At 46.6% G+C, this 25,048-nt stretch overlaps 1 protein-coding gene across 1 annotated transcript; it reads right to left on the bottom strand.

Moving 5' to 3' along the window:
• Positions 1–2,803: 2,803 nt before the first annotated feature.
• Positions 2,804–22,110, bottom strand: LOC132427898 (uncharacterized). Its single transcript, XM_060015422.1, is given in 4 exon segments — positions 2,804–3,556; positions 3,559–7,162; positions 8,282–8,490; positions 22,038–22,110. Coding segments are annotated over 4 exon segments (3,939 nt in total). The 3' UTR covers positions 2,804–3,503.
• Between the last annotated feature and the right edge of the window lie 2,938 nt (positions 22,111–25,048).

Raw genomic sequence — 25,048 nt, 5'->3', positions numbered from 1 at the left:
GGTGAAGCTGTTTAAGAGGGCAGGGAGAGTATGTATTCTTCCTTGCATCCATCCATTCCAAATGGATTGAGCCTCTGTATGTCCCAGGTTACAGAATAGAACACGGTAGCCTGACACAGAGAACCTTTTAAACGTATGCCAGGAGAGGAGGTGCTGTGTCTGTTTTTCTTCCCATTATATCCCAATAATACTTAACAGGAGTTAATACTTAGAGTACATACTCAACAAATATTTGTTGATTGAATGAGTGAACTACCAAGTTTGTAGGGCTTCAAAACAAATAAACAGATATTTCAATAAAGCATGATAAAGCTAGGGGATTGATAAAGGGGCCCTGGAAATTCCATGAAAGGTATCTCAGCCGCTGGGGAGGGGAACGAGGGAGCGTTAGGCTGGGCCCTGGGAACAGTGGGCTGGGAGGGAGGAGTTAGGGAAAACAGACCAAAGCAGGGCTGGTGGGCCAGAGACACTCCCGGGGCCCTCCATCCGCCTTCTGGAAGGAGGACCCAAGGATGGGGGAGTCAGACCGTAGCCTTACAAAGATACTCTGGACATGTTCAGCCAGGTGAGAGAGAAGCCAGCAGGAAGGGAAGCTGGAAACGTGAGTGAGATTTGGTTTAAGCCAGAAGAATGGGCTGCGCCAGGGACCAGAAACTAAAGTGGAGAGCTCCGGAGGGCACGGCTGGAGAGGAAGGGCGAGGATTTGAGAATGACGGTGGGTGTGACTTATGGGGATGGAGACAGGGAAATTGGCGGGGTGGGTGGGCGGGGAATGAGCGCAGGCGTGTGTGTGCGTGTGTGTGTGCGCGCGCGCGCACAGAGATGCGCGCACATAAAACTCCAGCTGATAAAACTGACAAAGGCGACGGCGCCTCGCGTCCCCCGCGGCCACCGAGCTGGCGCGGCCAATGGTGCCCGAGGCGAGGGGGAGGGACCAATGGAGCGCCGGGCAGAGCCAGACCCAAGCAAAAACAAAGCCGTCTCTCTGAAACAAAAACGAAACAGACGTGGCCGGGTAAAGCCAAATGTTTGTGAGATGATGTGAACAAAGGGGAAAAGTCAATCCAGGCAAGTTTGAATGTCTGCTTGGAGCTTTCGGCGGCTCTGATCGCTGAATACTTTATGAGAACGTCCTTTGCCCCTTCTCTCCCTCTCCCCCGGAAGGAAAATAAATCCTTGGCCAAATGAGACTTGACGGCACGAAAAGAAGACCGTCTCCAGACTGTCCCAGCTGGCTTTGGAGAGACCGGGCCAGAGGTGCCGCGTGGATATCATTGTCGCCGGTGGCTCAATACTGTCACCCCCCCCCCCCCCGCAAACGCCCACCACCTCCCGTGGTGCAGAGAACGTGGCCCTCCGCAGAGCTGGGACAGGCGCAGCGCCAAGGAAACCTTTGTTTTTCTCTCTAGCCCTTCTTGCCAACCGGCGATGTACCTCCTTGGTATTTCTACCGTATAAAATTGCTCTTCGTACCCCGATTCGCTGCACTGCAGCCTCTCAGCCTCACTCCACCTTCCACCGGGAGTCACCGCCCCTCTCCCTTCTTCAAACCACAGCAGCATCGCACGGCACAGCGAGGCCCTTTTGCGGTTACCCATAAATGCAAAGTCAAGGAGCCACCAATACCTGTTTGAGGAGCTGGCATTTTAATTAACACACTCCAGCTGCCATAAACGCCGACTAGTGTCCCACCTCTCCTCCTCCCAGGGCCCTCTCCCAACCTCCCTGCTCACCCCCATCTATGTAAAAAAGCCATAAAGCCTTTCTCCAATCGCCTTCTTGGAGTTTATGCAACCCCCAGAACACAGGTTGACTGGAAAGGTCTCTCTCCTGGATAACAACAATTCAATGTGCCTTGACATTTTAATAGCCTGCCATCCTGGTGAACACAATCGAGCAAGGCAGTGAAGCAAAAATCATTAGGTAAGCAAGATAATCTAAGCGGGATCTTCCTCCTGCACGCTGGCATCTGGGGGTAGGCTGCACAGCCGGGGCAGTCCGCAAAGCTGGCCTCATCCTGCTCTGCAGAGCTCTGTATGTGTGCTCCCACGTATACCCTTGTTCAGCTACAGACACTCACCCCTGCAAACAGGTTTGGGGAGATAAACATACTCAGGCAAGTACAGGCTCCTTGAAGCCCCAATATGAGATAGCTTGAGAGTATACATTGTTAGACCTGCGCGGTCTCCTAGGAGTTTCGACTCGCCCAGGAAACAACAAGAGTCGGAAGTCGATGCAAAACGCAAGAGGTTTATTGAAGGCCGGTGCACCGGGGTTCCTTGGTCCTCACGCAGGAGGTCGAAGAAGGAACCCTTTTGGGCGCGAATATGTCAGTTTTATAGGTTCCCACTTCCCCGTATGTAAATTATAGATTTGGTTGTGTTCTCCTGCTGATTGGTCCCGGCTTAGGCTCGGACCAGAGAGGGAACTTGTCCCCAGCTGCCTGATTGGTCTTTGACAGACACCTTTTTTACATTTTGTTATCTCCCTCCTCGGAAGGGGGCCGGACATCCTGGAAATTCACCCATTGTCTAAGAAGCCCCTATTGTCTGGAGAGTTCTTAATCATTAGCTGGAACAATGTCCCTCGAGTCCCACATTCCCCCCTTTTTCTTGTGACTATTGATTCCAATCATGGAATCTCAACCTTCTGTATCCCAATAAGGTGCTCCTATAGCCAATTTACAAACATCAGGAAAAAGATCTGGCCACCAGGTCCAGGGGGGTGCAGTATGACTAATGGACCAGGTTACATCTCCAGCCTGAGAAATTACCTGCCAAGTTAAACGTTGGGGGAGGTGAGGGCTAAAATCACTTACAGTCAGTAAAGGCAGTAAAACCAAAATTATAAGTCTTAGGTTCGTAGAAGCTTGAGTTTGAGCGGGTTGTCGGTTCTTTGGGCCCGCCATCCTGATGATGCCGTCGCTGGTGCAGCCTTCACATGTGAAGCATGGATCCAGGCAGCGATGCCGTCCACTTTTATGGCCGTTGGGGTGGTGAGGAGGACGGTGTATGGTCCTTTCCATCGAGGTTCCAACATCTGGGTTCGATGCCGATGGACGTATACGGAGTCTCCGACTTGGAAAGGATGAGTTTCTCCCGGTGTTCCCGGTTGGTAGGCCTTGGCGAGTTGGGACCATTTCTTTCTGGACCAATTGGAGTCCCAGTAGCCTAGCATATAAGTCAGTGTTATTTTGACAATCAGGTTTTATTTCTTTTCCTAAAGTGAGGAGGGGAGGCGGGGCACCATATAATATTTCAAAAGGAGTAAGATGGTATCGGGAAGGTGTATTTCTAACCCGGAATAGGGCCAAAGGAAGGAGCACCATCCAATCGGTACCGCCAGTCTCCAAGGACAATTTAGTTAGGGTCTCTTTTAGAGTCCTATTCATTCTTTCTACCTGACCTAAACTTTGGGGTCTATAGGCACAATGTAATTTCCAATCAGTCCCCAAATATCTGGCCACATCCTGACTTACCTGGGCGACGAAGGCTGGACCATTATCAGACCCTATTACCTTTGATGCTCCAAATCGAGGAAAAATTTCTTCTAAAATCTTCTTGGCTACTACAGCAGCTGTTTCTTTCTTTGTTGGGAAAGCCTCTATCCATCCTGAAAAAGTGTCTACAAAAACTAAAAGGTATTTATTACCGTACCTTCCAGGACGCACTTCGGTAAAGTCCACTTCCCAGTAAGTTCCTGGGCGGTCCCCCCTGAGTCTCTTTCCAGTTTCAAGTTTCCCTTTGCGAGCATTTACCTGTTGACATGGGACGCATTCCTGCACAATTTGTTCAGCTAATTTTGTCATTCCAGGGGTTTCGTACCCGGCTTTTTGTAACAAGGCTACCATCTTTTTAGTCCCCAAATGTGTCCATCTGTGCATCTGTTGTAACATGGATTCTGCTTGCTGAGGGGACAAAGTTCCTTTTGTTGTGGCCGGGATGATTTCTTCATCGCGGCCTGGTTTTTCAGGAACTTTATGTGACAGTCCTAAAATGACTTCTCCCGATGCTATTTCTCGGGCCACTTGGTCAGCCATATTATTTCCCCTAATTATTGGGGTATTTCCTTTTTGATGTCCAGGGCAGTGGATGATACTGACTTTAGTAGGAAGCATGAGTGCAGTCAACAAAGCCACGATTTCGTCTTTGTTTTTAATTTCTTTGCCACCTGAAGTTAGTAGCCCTCTCTGTTGGTAAATGGCACCGTGGATATGAGCGGTAGCAAACGCATATCTACTGTCTGTGTAGATGTTTACTTTTTTATTCTCTGCCATCTCTAATGCCCTCGTCAGGGCAATTAATTCAGCTCGTTGGGCTGAGGTCCCTTGTGGTAGTGCCGCTGCCCATATGACTTGTTTTCCGTCTACCACGGCTGCCCCAGTTCGACGCTTACCTTCCTCCAGGAAATTGCTCCCATCCGTGAACCAGGTGAAATCAGCATCAGGGAGGGGCAGGTCCATCAGATCTGGCCTACTGCCGTGTGCTGCGGCTAGTACTTCCTGACAATCATGTATGATGGTGGAGCCTTCCAAGTCAGGATCAGGTAGCAAGGTGGCTGGATTGAGTCCTGTGGCTGGAGCAAACTTGATGCGATCTGAGTTTAGCAACAGGGTTTGGTAATGGGTCATCCTGGCATTAGTTAGCCACCTATCCGGTGGTTGACGGACTACATTTTCCAGGGCATGAGGAGCTGTTATCGTTAGATTTTGTCCTAAAGTTAGTTTGTCAGCATCTTTGACTAGAACGGCCACTGCAGCGATTATCTTTAAACAGGTGGGCCATCCTGATGCCACAGGGTCCAATTTTTTTGACAAATAAGCAACTGGGCGATTCCAGGGACCCAATTTCTGAGTCAATACTCCTTTTGCAATGCCCTTATTTTCGGCCACATATAAATGAAAAGGTTTGGTTACATCTGGCAGTCCTAGGGCTGGAGCTGAAAGTAAAGCTCGTTTGATTTGGTCAAAAGCCCGTTGTTCCTTATCACCCCAAACGAAAGGAGTGCTGTTTTTGGTTAGGGGGTACAATGGGGCTGCCAGCTCAGCAAACCCTGGAATCCATAGTCTACAGAATCCGGCCGTCCCCAAAAATTCTCTAACCTGCCTGGCGTTTTTGGGAGCCGGAATTTGGGCCACCGTATCCTTTCTGCTCTCCGTGAGCCATCTTTGCCCCCCTTTTAATAGATACCCCAGGTAACTGACCTGTTGTTGGCATATTTGTGCTTTCTTGGCTGAGGCTCTATATCCCAGGGTTCCAAGTTCCGTTAACAGTTTTTCAGTACCCTTGATACAATCTTCTTGGGTCTCAGCAGCTAATAAAATATCATCAACGTATTGGAGTAATGTTACCTGGGGATTTGATTCTCTATATAATGCCAAATCCTGATGGAGGGCTTCATCAAAGATGGTCGGGGAGTTCTTAAATCCCTGAGATAGCCGTGTCCATGTCAGCTGACCAGACATTCCCGATGTTGGATCTTTCCATTCGAAGGCAAAGTAGGGTTGGCTCAGGGGAGAGAGTCTTAAACAGAAAAAAACATCTTTAAGGTCCAAAACAGTATACCACGTATGTTGAGGTGGAAGAGTGCTCAGGAGGTTGTAAGGGTTTGGAACTGTGGGGTGGAGGTCTGCCACCCGTTTGTTTACCTCTCGTAGATCCTGCACCGGCCGATAATCATTTGTTCCTGGTTTCTTTACCGGCAGGAGAGGGGTGTTCCATGCTGATTGACATCTTATTAAGATGCCCAAGTCTAGTAGCCTCTGTATATGGGGACGGATACCGTCTTTGGCTTCTCTACTCATGGGGTATTGACGGACTGTTATTGGGGTGGCAGTTGCCTTGAGTTCCACTAGCACCGGGGGCCGATTTTTGGCCATCCCCATTCCGGCAGTTTCTGCCCAGGCTTGAGGGAACCGAGTTACCCAATTAGTAACATTAACTCGTGAGGATGAAGGCTGCTCGTATAATTTATATTCATCTTCTAATTTCATAGTCAATATTTGAAGTAACCTTCCCTTATTATCAGTTATGGTGGGACCTTCTGGCTGAAAGTGGATTTGAGCCCCTACTTTGGAGAGTAAATCTCTTCCCAGCAAAGGATAGGGGCATTCCGGAATAATCAAAAATGAATGGGTTACTCGTCCAATCCCAAGATCTACTGTCCTTCATGTGGTCCATGAATATTGTTTATTCCCAGTGGCTCCTTGTACCCATGACCTTTTAGCTGAGATAGGACCTTTTGAGTGGAGAAGGACGGAGTGCTGGGCTCCGGTATCTACCAAAAATTGAACAGGTTCCCACTCCACTTTAAGAGTTGCCCGGGGCTCGGGGAGAGGGTTCGAGCCCTGACTTTCCTAGTCTTCTTCTTTCAATGTTAAGATTTTGTTTTTGGTTGGCCTTCCTCCATTCTTTTTCTTAGGGCATTCTCTCGCCCAATGTCCTTTTTCTTTACAGTAGGCACATTGGTCCTTGTCTAATGGCTGCCTTCTGTCTGCCGTTCGCCCTTCCTGCCTATTTCTATCCTCTATATTTCTTCCTCCAACCACAGTGGCCAGTATCTTACTTAAATTCCTCTCCTGTCTCTTATCCCGTCTTATTTCACGGGCTTCCTGCTCTTTCTGCTTTCTTTCTTTCTTCTCTTCCTCTGTTTCTCTTTTGTTATATACTTTATCTGCCTCTTTTACTAACTCTTGAAGCGAAAATCCCTGCAAGCCATCCAGCCTCCGTAATTTCTTCTTAATATCAGGGGCCGCTTGATCTATGAAAGCCATTGCTATAGTAGCCCTATGTCCCTCCGAAGTTGGATCATAAGGGGTAAAGCGTCTAAAGGCTTCCATTAAACGTTCCAGGAACACAGTTGGCGATTCCTGGGGCCCCTGAGTTACTTCCCTTACCTTAGCCAAATTAGTGGGCCGTCTGGCCGCTCCATGGAGACCTGCCACCAGAGCCTGGCGATACATTTTCAGGCGCTCCCTACCTTTCGGGGCATTGAAATCCCAGTTTGGCCTGACGAGTGGGAAACCAGCATCAATCTCGTTAGGCAGCTGGGTAGGTTGCCCATTGATGCCTAATACATTTTTTCTGGCTTCCAAAAGAACCCGTTGCCTCTCCTCAGTCGTTAGGAGAGTCTGGAGCAGCTGCTGACAATCATCCCATGTGGGCTGGTGGGAGAAAACGAGATTCTATTAAAGCGGTAAGGGCCTGTGGATTTTCGGAAAAAGTTGGGTTATGCATTTTTCAATTATAAAGATCTGCAGAGGAAAAGGGCCAATATTGGAGAGGTCTATTCCCTTGGCCATCAGGGGGGCCATATTCTCTAAGAGGTAGGGCAGTGGAGTCCGGGGAGATTGCCCTCCGGCTCCTAGTGCCCACTGAGGGACCCCTTTCTTCTTCCATCATGGATGGTTCCCTCAGTGCCGAGGGCAGTGGAGCTGGGGGTCCTCTAGGTGGTAGGGGATTCGGGGCCGGAGGATAAGGGGGTGGGGAATCCAAAAGAAGCAAATCGGACTGCGGGTCAGGATAAATCGCCTTCGGTAGATCCGGGGCGTCGGGTAGCTTCTCCGTGTTGGGGTTTTTCTTTAAGGCTAATATCTCCGACGCTGCTGATGTATGCGCGGATGTACCTGTTGAGGAAACAAAGGGCCGGACCCACGGAGGTGGGGAGAGAATTAAATCTTCCCAGACCAAGACATATGGTACTTGGTCTGGATGTCCGTGGGGATCTATATTAAATATCTTAGATTTCAGCAGCTTAATCTTGTCTAATAAAAAGGATCCTTCGGGGGGCCATCCTATCTGAAATGTTGGCCATTCAGAGGCACACAAAGTCTGCCACTTTCCTTTCTTTACCTCTACCGAAAAATTATGGGCTCTGGCCCGAACTTCGGTCCAATAGCTTAGGGTAAGGGAAAGAGGAGTCGTCATAGTTTGTCCCATTGTCGTCCGTCAGAGAAGAATAGACCACAATACAGAAACAGTTAAAACTCCACGAAACACATATACGTATGGGCCACCGCGAGCTCGCTTCAAAACCGAAACTTCTTCAGATGGCAGTTACCACCAAGGGAACTGCCGAAACCGAGTGAAGGGGAGACAGAGTTTGCCTCTCCTTCCAGATGAGCCACTAGGGCGTCCCCTAGGGCTCATGGACGCCGGCTATTAGCACGTCTGCCTAGCCAGAGGTCCGATACAGATTCCATAATAAGCCGATTCTTACGGCTTTCCTCCGATAATGGCCCACAAAGAACAAGGGACAAACAGACAATCAAGCTCGAGCTTACCTGGTACCTCCAACTCCCGGTGTTCTTGTGGTCCGGGGCGAGTGGAATCCCGGACGAGCCCCCAAATGTTAGACCTGCGCGGTCTCCTAGGAGTTTCGACTCGCCCAGGAAACAACAAGAGTCGGAAGTCGATGCAAAACGCAAGAGGTTTATTGAAGGCCGGTGCACCGGGGTTCCTTGGTCCTCACGCAGGAGGTCGAAGAAGGAACCCTTTTGGGCGCGAATATGTCAGTTTTATAGGTTCCCACTTCCCCGTATGTAAATTATAGATTTGGTTGTGTTCTCCTGCTGATTGGTCCCGGCTTAGGCTCGGACCAGAGAGGGAACTTGTCCCCAGCTGCCTGATTGGTCTTTGACAGACACCTTTTTTACATTTTGTTATCTCCCTCCTCGGAAGGGGGCCGGACATCCTGGAAATTCACCCATTGTCTAAGAAGCCCCTATTGTCTGGAGAGTTCTTAATCATTAGCTGGAACAATGTCCCTCGAGTCCCACAACATATTTACAAATGAATCAAAATAGCTGCCACTCCTCCAAACAACCACCAAATTAAACTCCCTGCCCTCAGTTCAGGTGTTGTTGTATCACTGAGAGTGAGGCAACTATTGGCTGGGATTCCTAATGTCAACCATCTAAAGGCTGATTATTTCCATGCATATGTACATATTTATATAAAGATTTTGAATGTAATGCCATGGCTAATTATACACTTTAAACATAAATATGTAATATAAAACATTTATGCTTACTGTATGCACGGTAATATTATAAATGTTTCGCATCTATTAAGTCATTGAATCCTTGAAACATAGGTACTATTATCCCCATTTCAGAGATGAGGTAACTGAGGCACATGTAGTTGAAGCAACTTGTCCAAAGCCATCTTCTAGTAAGTGGCATAGAACGAGGATTTGAATTCAAGCAGTCTGGCCCTAGAGTACAGGCTGTCATCTTGCACTATGCTGTCTCCTAGAAAGTAAATCACACAAATAAATGAAACATGTGTTACACGCCTTTCTAAGGTCTGTGCATTCCTTCATGAATGTGTATATTTGCACACACAACACATACGTTTAGATGGACACTTAAATTTGCAAAGCATTATGACTAAAGCAGTATGACTGACTGCCTTTCAACACAAACACCTGCATGTATGCATTCAGCCGTAGTCACATACTGAATATCTTGTGAGTCCCAGGATCGTATATTAGTACTGATGATACAACAATTCATTAGACACAACTGCCACCTCCTGTAGCTCATAGCCTACGGGAAAGTCAAACCAGCGAACAGATGCTTGGCCTTGCAGGCGACAGGCTACAGATGGGCACAGAGCTGCAGAGGCTCAGAGGACCTGCCCCGGCTGCCCCAATCTGCCTCACACGACCCTGTCCCGGGTTCTTCTTGGGAAGTCACACACCGATTCCCAAGAGGTTGCCATCACTCCAAACATGTGGAGTTCGCCATTTGGGGATCACCTTTAAAACGTTTTTACAAGCTGCCCAAGAAAATGAGTCTTGTTACTTAATAATTACATGTAACACACACGCTCACACCCCTTTCTTGGGAAGGAGGTAGAATTGACATCACAAAACCCAGCAAGGCCACAGATAACAGAAAATTCTCCTGTTGGATCCCAACCCTCCCAGATGGCCCATGCTCTTCCCTCTCTCCTCACACGGGATTCCCCAGCACAGACCTGTTTCCCTGGGTGCTGACTTGGCAAGCTCTTCACTTTATGAATATGACCCTCAGAGGGGAGAGCCCCTCTCAGCAGCCCCCGAACTATGTTATCACCGCTATTAAGGAGCTTAAAGAGGAGCTGGGAGGAGAGACACCACTGGAATTGCAGCCTGATTGTGATTGATGTGTTCCTATTAGCGTCTCAGTGTTATCTCTCTGGATGGCAAGAACAGCCAGTGGCTTGTAACACAACAGATTACCTGAGTTCTCAGCCTGAGAAGGATGTTTAAATAAAATATAGTCCCTCTTAGCTAGAGGCTCATTTTCTCCACGAGGCTCCCAGACTATTTCATGTCAGCTCTGATTCGCTGCGACTCTCCTCAGTAAACATGTCTTATCATTAATAATTCTTTACAAGCACAATCTCCAAGAGTCCTCTCCCTCTCTCTCTCTCTCTCTCTCTCTCTCTCTCTCTCTCTCTCTCTTTCTCTAGGTGGCTGGATCCAGACACATCACGTGCCAGTTTGGGTTCCAAGGTGCTTCCCTCTGAATTTTCACCTGCCTTGCCAAAAATGATTGATTACGCCGGGCCGACTGGGTGTCCAGCAATACCCAACAAATGACTTTGGCCCCTAACAGCAGGCCTTGGCCAGATAGAAATCAATATTTCACCATTAAAATCTATCAAAGAAGAGTTAAGGCACCATCTGTCCCTGCCGCCTCTCTATGGTGTGTGAACATTAAATCCGACACTTGTACTACATGGGTAATCAATATATAGTGGTTCACAGATCATTTGTGGTTCCCTTTTAGCAGTGATGGATGTCTGGAATCATTGTGATTCATTTTGTCAGACCATTAAACAAGATTCTGTCCAGTTCCTTCCTGATTTCATTTAGAGGATCATTCTTCACAGTTCATAAGAGGGAAACGTTTTTACCAATCTGCTTCTATTTCAATAAGTCACTTTATAGAGATTTTGTGTCCTCTAGACTGTAAAAATTCTGGAGAGATAGTACAAACAGACCTCTAAAACTATTCACTGCATGACATATGCATAAAGTGTGAAGAGAGGAATGTAAATATGTTTACCTCTTTATCTGCAAATGTTGGTTTTAACCCCCTCCTGGCTGGAGCGCTGGCCTGTGGGCACTCTGGTAATAGGGCCCACCACAGAGGGAGGAGGGTGGAGCTGGTGTCTGGAAGCTGATTTACAGAGGCGAGGGAAACCCCCATACCCTCCCTGGCATGGCTAAAAGTAATGGAAATGGCTTTTCCAGAGTTTGCATTTCAGACACTTTCATTTCTACAGTCGTGACGATCTGCCTTTGACCCACGTGATTGGCAAGGGCCCCTCTGCCACCCAGTGGAGCATGTAACCCGAGAGAAGAACCACTTGAGGGCTGGGTGTGGACAAACTGTATTTTATTGTTATTTTAAGTAAATCTGTAGCAGGATCACTAAATAATGCACTCTAAAACCGAACAGTTGATATTAAACTATTTTCTGTTTTTAGATTATTAGATAATTATATCACTGTAGCTGATACTAGTGTAGATAAACAGACGTTGATTTAAATATTAACAGATGTATATATACATATGTATACGTACAGATATATACACATATATTTTACATTTAATTATATAGTGCATGACAAATGTGTATAATTTTAAAGACTTTAGAGATAATTTAACTTTTCCTTCTTTCCTTTCCTTTTAATATAAAGTAACAGTCTCAAAAAGGATAAAATCTGGGGCTTCCCTGGTGGTGCAGTGGTTGAGAGTCCGCCTGCCGATGCAGGGGACACGGGTTCGTGCCCCGGTCCGGGAAGATCCCACGTGCCGTGGAGCGGCTGGGCCCGTGAGCCATGGCCACTGAGCCTGCGCGTCCGGGGCCTGTGCTCCGCAACGGGACAGGCCACAACAGTGAGAGGCCAAGTACCGCAAAAAAAAAAAAAAAAAAAAAAAGGATAAAATCTGGCCCTGGGACAGGAAGCTTTTTTCTTGACTTCCAAGTCAAAATATGATATCAAAAAATTATAAGTAATAGAGTGTTACTCAGTTATAATTTTTTGGTGATATATTTGTTGAGGGGACAACTGGGAGAGAGTGTGGTACCTATTTTACAGTTGAGCAGCAGGGAAAACCTCTAACTGCTCAGTGCACTAGCCACTCTGCCCTCCTGCCTCGAGGTGCTAACAGCAGAAGGTCAGGTAGGTCGCATCACTTCAGACCCCAGACCACCTGGCTAGAGCCATGTGGACAGCATCACCCGGGGAATTTCCAGGCAAGTGCACTTTTTTTTTTTTTTCTTTGCAGTACGCGGGCCTCTCACTGCTGTGGCCTCTCCCGTTGCGGAGCACAGGCTCCGGACGCGCAGGCTCAGCGGCCATGGCTCACGGGCCCAGCCGCTCCGCGGCATGTGGGATCCTCCCGGACCAGGGCACGAACCCATGTCCCCTGCATCGGCAGGCAGACTCTCAACCACTGCGCCACCAGGGAAGCCCACAAGTGCAGTTTTAGGAGGCACTTGGCACGGCAGAGAGAGCTTGGATTTAGGCTTCAGAAAGACTAGGCAAAAAGCCCATCTGTGCTGCTAATTAACTGTGTCACCTCAGATAAGTCTCTTCACCTCTCTAGGCATCTGTTTCCTCATCTGAGAGTGCCACCCAATCACACCTACCTCCCAGGGTAATCGTGGGGATTGAATGAGACCATGTAAGCTCCAGCAGAGGTCCCAGCACAGGATATGTTAGTTACCGGCCTTTTATTCCTTTCTTCTTCCCTTCCTTCCTCCTTGATGTCACTCCATAAATTTGTACTACACTATATTTCAGCCTCTAGTAAGAACTTATAATGGGATCTGCCACATAAGAATTTATCTAAGTCCTTCTTGATTCTAGAAACATAAAACCTAGGAATTAAAATGAGAACGGAGAGGTCTTTGGTGCAACCATTGACCCAGTGCAGGAATCACTCTCACCACCTGCCTGACAATTTGTTTTCAATGACCAGGAGTTCAGACGGTCACCAGGAAGTCTACCTCATCACTGGACAGTCTTTTAATGATAAATTTCCTGCTAGACCTGCCTCCATGTACATCCCACCCATTAGTCCCAGTAATAATTCCAATCCATAACTACCTCATGTTCCATATAATAATTTAATAGAATGAAAAGAAATGTTCCTGTTAATCTGTGTTAAAACGACCTTCTTGAAGCAGTTTATCAGACTGAAATGCAAGAGGTTTGTGACCGTGCTAAACCTGGCTTTATGCGTGTCTTTCAGTGTTAGCTCTGAGTACATCCCAGCTCATACTGAGTGTAGTCAAGGGTTGGGATTTTTTTTTCTTTTTCTTTTAATGAATCTTCCTAGGTCCTTGTCAATCTCCGGGTTTTCTCTGTCTCTGAAGTTCCGTTCTTGAGCACGAAACCCTGAACTGCACAGAACGCTCCTATTCAATTTTATACTTCAGGTTTCATCCATCCACTTCTTCCTTCGTTCTATCCACTTTTCCTCCATCTACCTGTCCTTCCATCCATCCATTCTTCCATCTCCAATATCCCAATCAAAGCAGGAGTGGGTCCGAACAATGCCCCTTAATAATGGGACACAAGAAACTCCAACCCTAATAGCAGTGCCAGCCTCAGGAGCTGTGGAAGCAGCAGCTGTTGCCCACATTCACCAATGATAGCAGGCATTGGCATAAGCCCCAGGTGGTCAGGCTACCGTCCCTGCCAGGGCCTCAGGGCATGTCACTGTCTCTCAATTCTTCCCACCATTTACACACAGCAAAATCACAGAATTAAATTCAACGATTCTATACTGCACATTTCTAAGAAAGTCACGCTGAGCTCTCAGGGTCTGTCTGGCTCATTCAAGCCAGAGCAGACCTCACGTAGGCCACCAGTGCTTTGCTCTGCCAGGTCTCCCAGTTCTATGATTACTTGCATTACTGTGGTTAATCCTGCACTTCCCACTCAGGTCCCGCTCCTTGCTAATGTATCATGCCCCAACTGTTAACATCTTGAAATGCCAGTATTGCTGCCAGGTCCTTGGTCTGTCTGCAGACCTCTGAATCCAGCATCTCTTGTCTCCTAAATCATGTCCTGGTATCTAAACTTCAATAATATTTGTTTTCTGATTTCACTTTCAACTCCTGCTCAAAGGGGCCCACGAAACTCTAAGACCCAAAGATAGGTGGGACACAAGACTTAAATCGCTCCTTTCAACTCGGAGCCACATGGGGACAGAGTATCAAGGAGAAGTCAGGGCATTTCATCTCTTCCCAGCCGTAAGACTCCTTGGCCAGAATGTGTCAGGTGAGGACTTGGGAGCCAGGCTGATAACGGCCGCCAGTGGTGAGAAAGGAAGGCGGTGGCTGGACCAGTCCTAGAAGATTGCACCTGCCAAGGGACTGTCAGCTCCACAGCAGAGCCTCAATCTTAGAGGCCGTTTGCAGGCAGGCAGTCTGACTCCTAGTGCCCCATGCTGGGGAAAGGGCTACAGGGAGCCATGAGCGATATTAGAACTAGGAACCCAACAGGGGTCCTCAACCGGAGTGGCAGCACACTGTCTCCTGGGGGCACTCAGAAGTGTGACAACGGGCTTCCCTGGTGGCGCAGTGGTTGGGGGTCCGCCTGCCGATGCAGGGGACACGGGTTCGTGCCCCGGTCCGGGAAGACCCCACATGCCACGGAGCGGCTGGGCCCGTGAGCCATGGCCGCTGAGCCTGCGCGTCCGGAGCCTGTGCTCCGCAACGGGAGAGGCCACAGCAGTGAGAGCCCCGCGTAACGCAAAAAAAAAAAAAGAAGTGTGACAGTGAGTTGTTGCAATGGCTGAGAGTGCTGTGGGCAATTAGTGGGCAGGACAAGCTATGCTAAATGTGCTCTAACAGATGAGACAGTCCCAAGTGATGAGAAATTGCCCCTTCAAAATGCCAGTGGTACTCCACTGACTGAGGCCAAATTCCTCACTTCCGTGTGAGGAAGGATTTGAGACCTAGAGAGAATTTTTGTTTCTGCCCATTGGTGTCAGTGTATATTCAGCTTCCCTGGGAGAAAACTTTCATGTAGGTATTTGCTTCTCCTTGAACTCATCAGTAGGGCCACAGTCCTTAGAAATGGGAAGGGAAGTGATATTCATTGAATATGCCACTCCTGCGTGAACTGCGATACTTAGCACAGATTATCTCATTTCCTCTCTGAGGTAAAAAGAAAAAACCGGAAATCAGGTGGTATTGAAGGAAAGGACACTCAGGCTCAATTAGTAATCAGCTCATTGAGTAAGCTGACCAAGGTCACACGGGTCATCCGTGGCAGAGGCAAGATTCCGATTCAACGCTTCCAGGCAGCAGAGTCCTTCCCTGGAGCCGCAGGAGAGCAGCAAGCTGGGTGCCCCGAATCATTCCTCTCTCTGGTACCTCAGGGATTCTGGAGGCTCCACCAGCCTGGAGCAAAAGTGGAGAAAAGCCACGTTCATCTTGGTGCCTTTCTCCTTCTCATACGGTTCCCTTAACCAAATCCCTTCACTACCGAAGTTAGCCAGTAGAAGCCGGTTATGAGTTACTGTTGCCAGGGAACTTTGCTTTTTATAAGAGTACCTGTGCAATGAGAAAAACGTGCAAATATAAGGAAGGAAGCTCCCATTGCAGAATGGGGATAGAGAGGGGCATTAGTGCTAAGGAGAAGTAGAGCTTCTCTCTAGAACTATTACCATTTCACAACTTTGCCGTACATAAACCAGCCTTTGAGACCCATTAAAGAAATGAATGGGCTTTGTCCTGGTGCTTCTGACTAACTGAGGGTTTGCCTTTTGTTTCTCATTGGCCTTGAACTATTCCATACAGGGAAGGGGGTGAGTGATAGTGAAGAGAGACACAGAGAAGATGAGGGAGCTGTTGCTTCAGTTCAGGCTTGAAGACCTTTAGAGAAACAAGAAAATAGAAAAAGAACAACAGTGCCAATAGCATAATGGCCCATCTCGGCCATTTTTAAAATCCTTATGTATCTACTCGGAGAATGAACCCACTGGGATCCCTATTCTCTCCCCAACTTTTAGCTTGTGATCTGGGCAAATGTCTTACCTTGGCTCAACCTCCAGATCCTCATTTGTATAAACAGGGGGTCATTTCCACCTCACACTGTTGTCATTAGGAATGAACCTGTAAATAAAGCACCTAGCACACAGTAGGCCTTCAGCCAGTAGAAGCAGTGAGGGCTGATTCACTCAGAACTGGAGTGAATGGGGTGGGTTTGAGGGAAAGGGTGCAGAAGAGCTCATCACCTCCAAAGCTCTGACTCTGCTATCATCAATCTCTTTTTCTCCTAAAGAGTGGGCAGGGGTGGGAGTAGCAAGGAGGGGAGTTTTCGGGGTAACAAGACTAATCAGGATTTCACCATCAAAGCAAATATATCCAATTAACAGCTATTAAAGAAGCATTTTCTGGCACTGTGCACAGTGAAGGCCATTCTGTCTAGTGGAAATTAATCTTAATTATTGGTACCTGCGTACATACATGCAAAGGGAAGCAACTCACATTAATCTACATTAAACTTAATAGCAGTCCGTGTATTATCTATTCTGAGTCAAAATTGACTGCTGGCCCCTGCATAGATATCTGCAGTGCTAACTCAAGTAATTACAGTGCAGTGGGTCTCAAAGACACAATTCGTTCCCTATATAATAAATCAGCGGCTAGAAGCTTTTTATAATTAAAAACCAAAAGGAAAAAAATAGAACTGTATAAGCAAATGTCATTCTCTTCTAAGGGAAATTAGGAGAAAGGAAAGTATGTCATCTTGTTGCCTCGTCTGAAAAGAGAGGGAAGCAGCCATCTCTGCTGGAATCCCAAACAGAGAAAGGAATACAGTGTTAGGTTTCAGAACTGTGGGAAAGAATGTTCTTCTAGCCTCAGATTTAAGGTTTCTGAGAGGCCTTAAGTTTATTTCCAAGGAGACTGGTAAGGCCATCTGAGAGAGATGGCTTACATGAACCGGAATTTTCAATAGCTTGGATCAGGGTGGAAGGCCAAGTTGATTTTTACTAAATCCCGCTGAGGCGGGACCCCTTCCATCAACCACGAGAAAAAGGGAAGGGTGATGTTCTCTTCCTCTCGGCTGCCCGAGGCCCTTCCTCTCAGGGCATCGTGCATTTATCCAACAAATCAAGTCTGAGGAGATGCCCTACTTTTCACAGATCTCCTTCCCGCTTGTCTTCTCCGTCTTCGGAAACCACAGGCCCTCCTGCCACCTCAACAACTCAAGTCAGCTAGGACTTTTCTTAGTTTCCTAGAATCGTACACCTCCTGTTGTTCTATGGCCTCTGAGGTCATCCATTGCCCCCCTCCAATCCAGCCAGCACTTCCTAAAGTGTGGCATGCCCACACCCCCTGGAACGGGCATGACTGAACCACGTGCGGATAACACAGCGACTTCATCTGCCCATTGCTGACCAGCAGACGCACCAAGGTCACACTCCACCTCAGGAGGACAGCTTGTGCCACCTCTGCAGTTGGGACACAAGCTCCCCCATGCCAGATTTTCCCAGACTGGCCACCTGTCCCCTCGTCATCGGGCCCCAGCTCACCCCAGTGCAGGACCCTTCCTAAGGCCCTGCCTCCCCACTGCCCATCCTCAACTGTCACTTCTGGGTCCCCTTAAGCCTGCCCTCACCCTGTGTCCAGCTACTGAGGTTGTGCCTATAACCGCAAACTGAAAGCTGCCCCCGGGACCGTGCAATTCAGTGGCCCTGGCGTCCGCGTGGGGTCCCACCCTCTTGCCTCAGGCTTAACTCCTCCCCGTGCCCCCTGCTCTCCAGCTTCCTCATTCTTTTTCCACAGGCGCTGCTCTGCTCTCAGCCTCCAGGGCTCCTTCTCGAGCCAAAGCCATTCCCTACCCCTCAACCCTTCACTGTAGAACATGGAGGTCAGTCTCTGATCCCACGTGTGAAACTGCCACCCCAATCCCTGGTCCAACCTTTTCCAACCAGGCTGAAACTCCCTCTTGGATCACAAAGGTCCCTCGAGGCCATGGTTCTTCCCATCTCTACTCTCAGTCTGTGTGGAGCTCTCACTACTTCCTCCTACCTCTTATACCTGTTTGCTTTATTCTCCATTATCCAATAATGTCACTGAACACAATTTTAAAATCAAAAACCATGTATATGTCCCCTGGACTAATTTTGGAAAATATAGAAAAATAAAGAAAGGCAGCCAAGGGGCTTCTCTGGTGGCACAGTGGTTGAGAGTCCGCCTGCCGATGCAGGGGACGCGGGTTCGTGCCCGGTCCGGGAAGATCCCACATGCCGCGGAGCGGCTGGGCCCGTGAGCCATGGCCGCTGAGCCTGAGCGTCCGGAGCCTGTGCTCCGCAGCGGGAGAGGCCACAACAGTGAGAGGCCCGCGTACCGCCAAAAAAAAAAAAGAAAGGCAGCCTCTTGGTGTTAGCCTCTCAAGTCTTCCTTCTGCAGACATATAGCATACATTCTAATATACAAAAGGGCACATGACTGATACTGAGTTTTTAAAATATTTCTCATTCTTTCAATTGTTTTGAGTCGGTAATATGTGCACTGAACTGTCAGTATCCCATTCCAGAGGCAATCAGCATTACCAGCTATTTTATAATTTGAAAATTTCTAGCAATAGGTGATAAATAAAAAATATATATATAAACCTATTCATATATATATGTATATATACGCATATATATCTTTTTACACAAGTGATGGGATCCATCACACTCTTTTACACCTTATTACTTTCTTTTGCTTAATAAATGTTAAAATGTTAGAGATAATTTACACTGTAAATGTTGATCTGCACTGGCCTTCTTTTAAAATATATCTCTTTAAAACAGTGACTAAATCATAACACGGTTGGGGTTGAGGTATAACAAAAATCATGAGAGGTATTTGAACAACTGAATCTCAGAACACACTGTTCTCCTATGTATATGAATTCTGCCACCTCCCCTGACCACCCAACCTTATCCATAAGTGGCCCTCTGGACCTGCTTGAATACCCCCAATGACGGGGAACTCACTTCCCCAGGAGGTAGCCTTAGGTGGTGAGGCTCTCATCCTGAGCCTTCCACTCTTCATCAAACTGAAGTATCTCCAGTTCCCCAGGTCCCTAAACCAGTGATCTCACCTTATAGGTATTGTTTAGAATTTAAAATCTATCCCACCCATTTGGATACTTAATAGCTACTGCTCGTCTGAGTTTCTTAACCATTTCATACGAGGTTGCCTTGCCCATTTAACTTCATTTTGAGTTTCCAAATGGCAGGGACCAAGACTTGGGCTTCTCTTGCATCCCCTCCCCGTGCCTGCCACAGTGCTTTCCAGACTACACCTGGATAATGTTTTCATATATCTTCCTCATCCCTACATCATTACTTCCTCCAGAGAGCCTTTCCTAACACTCCACTCCCCGAATTTTTTTAGTCATTGTAATTGTTTGTGATCTGTGTTCCCAGTGGATAATGCAAAACCTGTGGTTGTTTTTTGAATATATATATTTGGTGAATAAATAAAAGGACAAACGAATAATACTAAGAGGGGGATCAACTGTGGCTTTTTCTTGAGAAACAGTGATGACAGATTGGTTAGTATTAAATTTTTCAAAGGCATCTTGTAGAATCCAAATGCTAGAAACGGACTCCCCCAGGAGCCCCTGGGTGCTGACAGGGCTACCACTTGCTGTGTTTAGCAGCCCTGGAGCTCTGTTAACAAAGAACCCAATCATGACCAAGCTGCAGAAACATAAACCTGGATGCTAACTTTCTAGGCCATGCAAACTTCAGGAAACCAGGTGGAGTCTTGAAATCAACCCTAAAGAACACCCCTTTTTCCTAACCCTCTGCCCAGAATTTGCAGGCTCCTTTAAGTTGAAATTGTCAGTTAACTTACCAACAAGCATTTCCTGAGACCATACTAGTTAAGAAAAGACCGGTTCCATTGTCTCAACTCTCTAGGTAGCGATATACAATGAATTCACACAAACAGCTAAACAATACTGTAAACAAAACACCTCTAATAAAACATTCATTATTGTGGCTGGAGAAACACAGGGCTTAAAGGACAAACATTTGAATCCTGGCTTTGCTTCTCCTCAGCTGTGTGACCTCTGGAAGTTTACTTACCTCTCTGAACTTTATCTCTACAACAAAAGTAATAATGCTGCCTCACAATTGTCCTAAGCATTAAATGAAACTTGAAAAGATTGCATAAGTGCAGGTGGGCAGAAAATGCATGTGGACTTTAGAAGGTGATGGGTTGAAAGTGGGACACAGAAGAGAGACATGGAAAAGGAGGAAGGGGGTTGGCCACTGGCAGAGGGATATGTCATCTGTGTGGTATGATGGAGGACACTTGACACTTCCATAACTGCTCATTCATCCTGTCTTTCTTGTCACTCCACAAATATTCAGTGAGCATCTACGAATGGTGAATAAGTTAGACACAAGGCCTGCCCTCATGTAGCTTACAGTTTACCACGGATACAGATACACAAAGAAAGGACTTGAATTCAGTGAGTTATTTGCTCCAAGGTGGGAAGGAGACATGAGACATGGGAGTGGCTTCTAATCCAGACAGGTGAGTGAGGAGGACTTGTGAAAAGCAGGTGACATCTCAGCTTCCAGAGACAAGTGGTCGTCCAGGCTGGGGTGGGGCGGGGCAGAGGGAGTGGTAGTGGAAGAGTCTAGGAGAAGGTTGAGGCTCATGCTTACACTGTCTCAGAGAGTGCAAGGGAAGAAGTGACCAGACAACAGAGCTTCATAAATCACAGTAGTGAGCTTGGATCATACCATATGAGCCAATGTAGAATTTTAAGCAAGAGAGTGACACACATCATCAGATTTGCATTTTAGAAAGCAAAATGAGCTGTGGCAGGGCAAGATAGATACAGGGAGATAAGCTAGGAAAGAGCTGTAAGAACTTAGTTAATGGAGACATTATAGGGGACCAGAGAAAACAGAAAGATGTTTAGAGAATACGACTCATAGCATTTGTGAAACATTGGAGTAAAGATGAGGAAAGGAAGAAGTCAACAGTGGTTCCCAGGCTTACGCATCTAGGAAAAAATGTTCCACCATTGACTGATCTGAGGTTTTGAGGAAAGACATCGAAATTAACTTGGAGTATGTCAAGGTTGAGGTTCTTGGGTGATATCGAAGTGGAGTTGGGCAAGAGCAACTTAATACGTGGATTTCAAATCAGGAAAGTTCTGGACTAGAGACAGAAGTTTGGGAGTATATGGATGATAAACCACTGCTGGGCTTTCGATGAGATTTTCCAGAGACTAGGAGCAAAGGGGAAGACAGGAGAGCTGGCAGAGAACCCTCTAAGATGTGGGCAGAAGAAAGGGACTCAATACAAGAGACTGAAAGTCAGCTGGAGTGGTGGGAGGAAACCCCACAGAGAACACAGTGTTACAGAAGCCAAGGAAGGAGAGGGTGTTGTCAGGATGAGATAAGATTTGAGAAGTATTTATTGGATAGGGCAGTGGGAGTCTTGGTGACTTGGGCAAGTTCCAGGGGAATCCAGATTGCCAGTGTTGAGAGGCAGGTGGGATTTGGGGAGGAAGAGACAGCAAGTGTAGAAAAAACTCACCAAGAACTCACTATGACGGTTAAGATGAAAGATAGGGAAGTACCTGGAAGGGGATGGGATTGGGAATAGTTTTGGGAATGATGTTGTTTTTCAAGGTGGCAGAGATTTGAGCATGTCATAAGAAGAAGCCAATAGGAAAGAAAGGTTAAAAATATATAGAAGAGAGGAAGGAAACAATGATAGAGGAGAATCCTGAGGGAGATGGATGGAGATACGATCCAGAAGGTATTTCCCTGGAACAAGAATAAAACAAGATGTATATTTGTTAGATATCCTTTCAGGCCCAAATCCTGTAGGACTGTGACATGAACTCAGATCTTAGAAGTCAGGGAGTAGCTTTTTGCTACCATTAGTTAAGCAGCTTAGTGTTAGCAGGTCTCAGAATTAACAGCTCTGTGATTTGCTTCACTTTTGTCTCGTGGTTGCAAGATGGCTGTAATAGCGTTGAGGATCAAACCTGAGATGACAAATTCATAGTTAGGAAGCATGAGTTGGCACAGGGCAGAGAGTTTCTCCTCATATACCTCCATCTTAAATGAGAGAAAAATATTTTCCAGAAGGCCTCTAGAAGACTCCTTGATACGTCATATTACCTAAAGTTGGGACTGAAGCTTCGTCCCTGGAACAAGGCTAGACTCTCTTCTCTGAGATGAAGGCATCTCCACCCAACGCCCAAAGAAAATCAGGACTCCAAAGGCAAAGAAGAAGAAGTAGATAAGGTTGGTCAGTGAGTTTGGAAGCAGAAAGTTGAATGAACTCTCATCAAATGTCTATTTTCTCTGTCAGTTTGTCACCTGCTAAGAGTGAGAGGAAAGAGTTGGTAGGTTATGAGGTCTTACAGCAATGAAGATCTCCAAAATAACCACTGTGAAGAATGGGAGAGCAAACCAGTCAAGGAAACATCTAAAATTCCAAGGGCGTCCTCAGCAGGGAGAAAGCTTGGGGAGGAGATTATAGACCAAAGGAAAGAGGAGAGGGAGGGAAGCTCTGCCCCACGTGGTCACGTACACCAGGGTCTCCCAACCTCGGCACTATTGGCACTCTGGGCCTATTAGTTCTTTGTGGGGGGTTGTTCTGTGCACTGTAGGATGGTTAGCAGCACCCTGGCTTCTACTCACTAGATGCCAGCAGCACACACACACGCCCTTCAGTTGTGACAACCAAGAACATCTTCAAACATTACTGAATGTCCCCTGGGGGGCAAAGTGGTCTGACTTGAGACACTGCTATACACTATCTCATTTAATCACACAGTGCAGATATTGTGGTCCTGATTTCAGGGATGAGATTAAGTGCCCAAGGACACACAACTAAGAAGAAATGGAGTCAAAACTCAAATCAAGTTTATGGGAGACCTTCTTCCCTATGGCCCTGAGCTCCACAGCCTGCAATGTACCACCAGCATCACCACTAAATGGGAACTCTCAGCACCCTTGGTCCCGGCCTCAGCCTTCCCATCAGGGTCTACACCCCACAGAGTCACTTTGAGTAGTGATCTGTTTTTCCGGAAAGAATTAGAGAACCCATAAAAATTAAATCTTTACAAGGGCTCTACACGCTCTTTTCTAGGAAGTCAATCATTCCAGTAAAACATGTGGCAACATTTTCCCAAGGACTCGGAGAAGGAAACCACCATCCAGAAAGGAAAACCTTTCAAGCTGGAATGTGCTCTAGGCTGCCTCTTTAAATAAAAAAAAAATGTTATATGCCTGGGAAACATTATATCTGCCAAAGCAATACGAGGGACTCACTGTAATAACGACAGCTCAACTCCATGCTGCCTTTCATCCCCAAGACTCCAAGAAGGGCCTTAAAAGTGAAATTTTATACAAGTGCACACAAACACACACGATTGGAAGAATTCACACATATATCACTCTGTCCACCTCTCTAATGAAGGTGGAATGCAGTGGCAGATGTTTCCCAGCTGCCTGCCGCTCGCCCTCCAGCAGTTTAGGACAGGAAGCCGAGGACACTCGATCCAAGAGGAATTGCGGGGAGAATCCAGGGAGGTAAAATCCAATCCTGCCAATTGGGATTCGGCCAAATACACGAAGTACCCTCCACATCATTGCTTATGCCAAGAGACTGAATGAAGGAGAATGACAGGCATCTATCAGCATCAGAGAGGCCATGCTCTTCCCACAAAGATTTGGAACTACAAATGCTCCCTTACACTTGAGGCATAGGTGCTGTACCCACAGCCTGCACCCCAGCCCAATTAAGTCAATGTTATAGGTTTGGTCCCCAGTCCAGTCAGATATCTTTACTCTGCTGAATAGCCATTGGCTGCATCCCTATTGCAGAGATGGCTGCTGGTCCCATTACATGATAAGTCTTTTCATAAAGAATACCTCACTGATGTACATGGGGGGTAGGGGAAATGAGGGGTTGGAGGTGCATACAAAGTGGGGTGAAAGGAATTAACATCTATGGGGCATTCAGCTCAGGTGAGGCTCTGACCTAGGAATTTTACCTATGTCATCTCACTAATCCTTACTAGGTCTTAGTATCTGAACTTTACAAATGAAGAACCTGAGATTTTGGAGAGGTTAAGATATTCGTTGGGGTTATACCCCTAATAAGCCAGGATTCAAGCTCAGGTCTGCCAACCACAAAGCGAACATTTCATTTTACCACCATATCAAGCCAGAGAACATTTCTCACATGCCAGAAATCTCCTTGGTGCTTCCTCCAAGTCATAGGTACATTTCCAGGTAAACTTTGTTCTTGCTCTTATCACCATAGATTAAATTTTGCCTGTTTTTGAACTACATATAAATGGAATCATGTAGCATGTATTCTTTGATATCTCACTTCTTTCACTCAATAATTTATTTGTGAGATTCATCCATATTTTTGTGTTTGTTATTGTAACTTGTTGATTCCCATTACTATAGAGGATTCTACTCTGTGAATATGTTATTGCTTATTTCCCCATTCTATTGTTCATTGGCATTTGGCTTGTTCCATTTAGGAATATTATGTATGGATAATGCTGCTTCAGACTTTCTTGACATCTCTTTTGGTGCCCACGAGTTTGCATATCTATACCTAGGAGTAAAATTGTTGAATCATAAGATACAGATTTGTTCACTTTTAGTAAATAATGCCAAATAGTTTTCCAAAGTGTTGTACTAATTAATACTCTCACTAACAGTATGTGAAAGTACCATTTGCTCCACATTCTCCAAAAATTGGTATTTGAGTTTTGTTTTACATTTTAACCATTCTGGTGGCTGTATAGTTGTATCGCATCTTGTTTATAACTTCCTTGATAACAAATGAACTTGAAAATCTTTCCAAATACTTATGGCCATTTGGTCCATTCCTTCCTTTGAGAAGTGATGGTCTGTTTTTATATATTGATTTGCTGGAGATCTTTATATATATATTCTGTACATAAATTATTTGTTGGATGATTGTATTGCAGATACCTTCTCTCATGCTGTGGCTTGTCTGCTCACT

The sequence above is a fragment of the Delphinus delphis genome, chromosome 7 (genome assembly GCF_949987515.2).
Source record: "Delphinus delphis chromosome 7, mDelDel1.2, whole genome shotgun sequence".
Lineage (NCBI taxonomy): Eukaryota > Metazoa > Chordata > Mammalia > Artiodactyla > Delphinidae > Delphinus > Delphinus delphis.
Note: the sequence above shows the minus strand (reverse complement) of the source record. Positions and strands in the feature narration are given on the sequence as shown.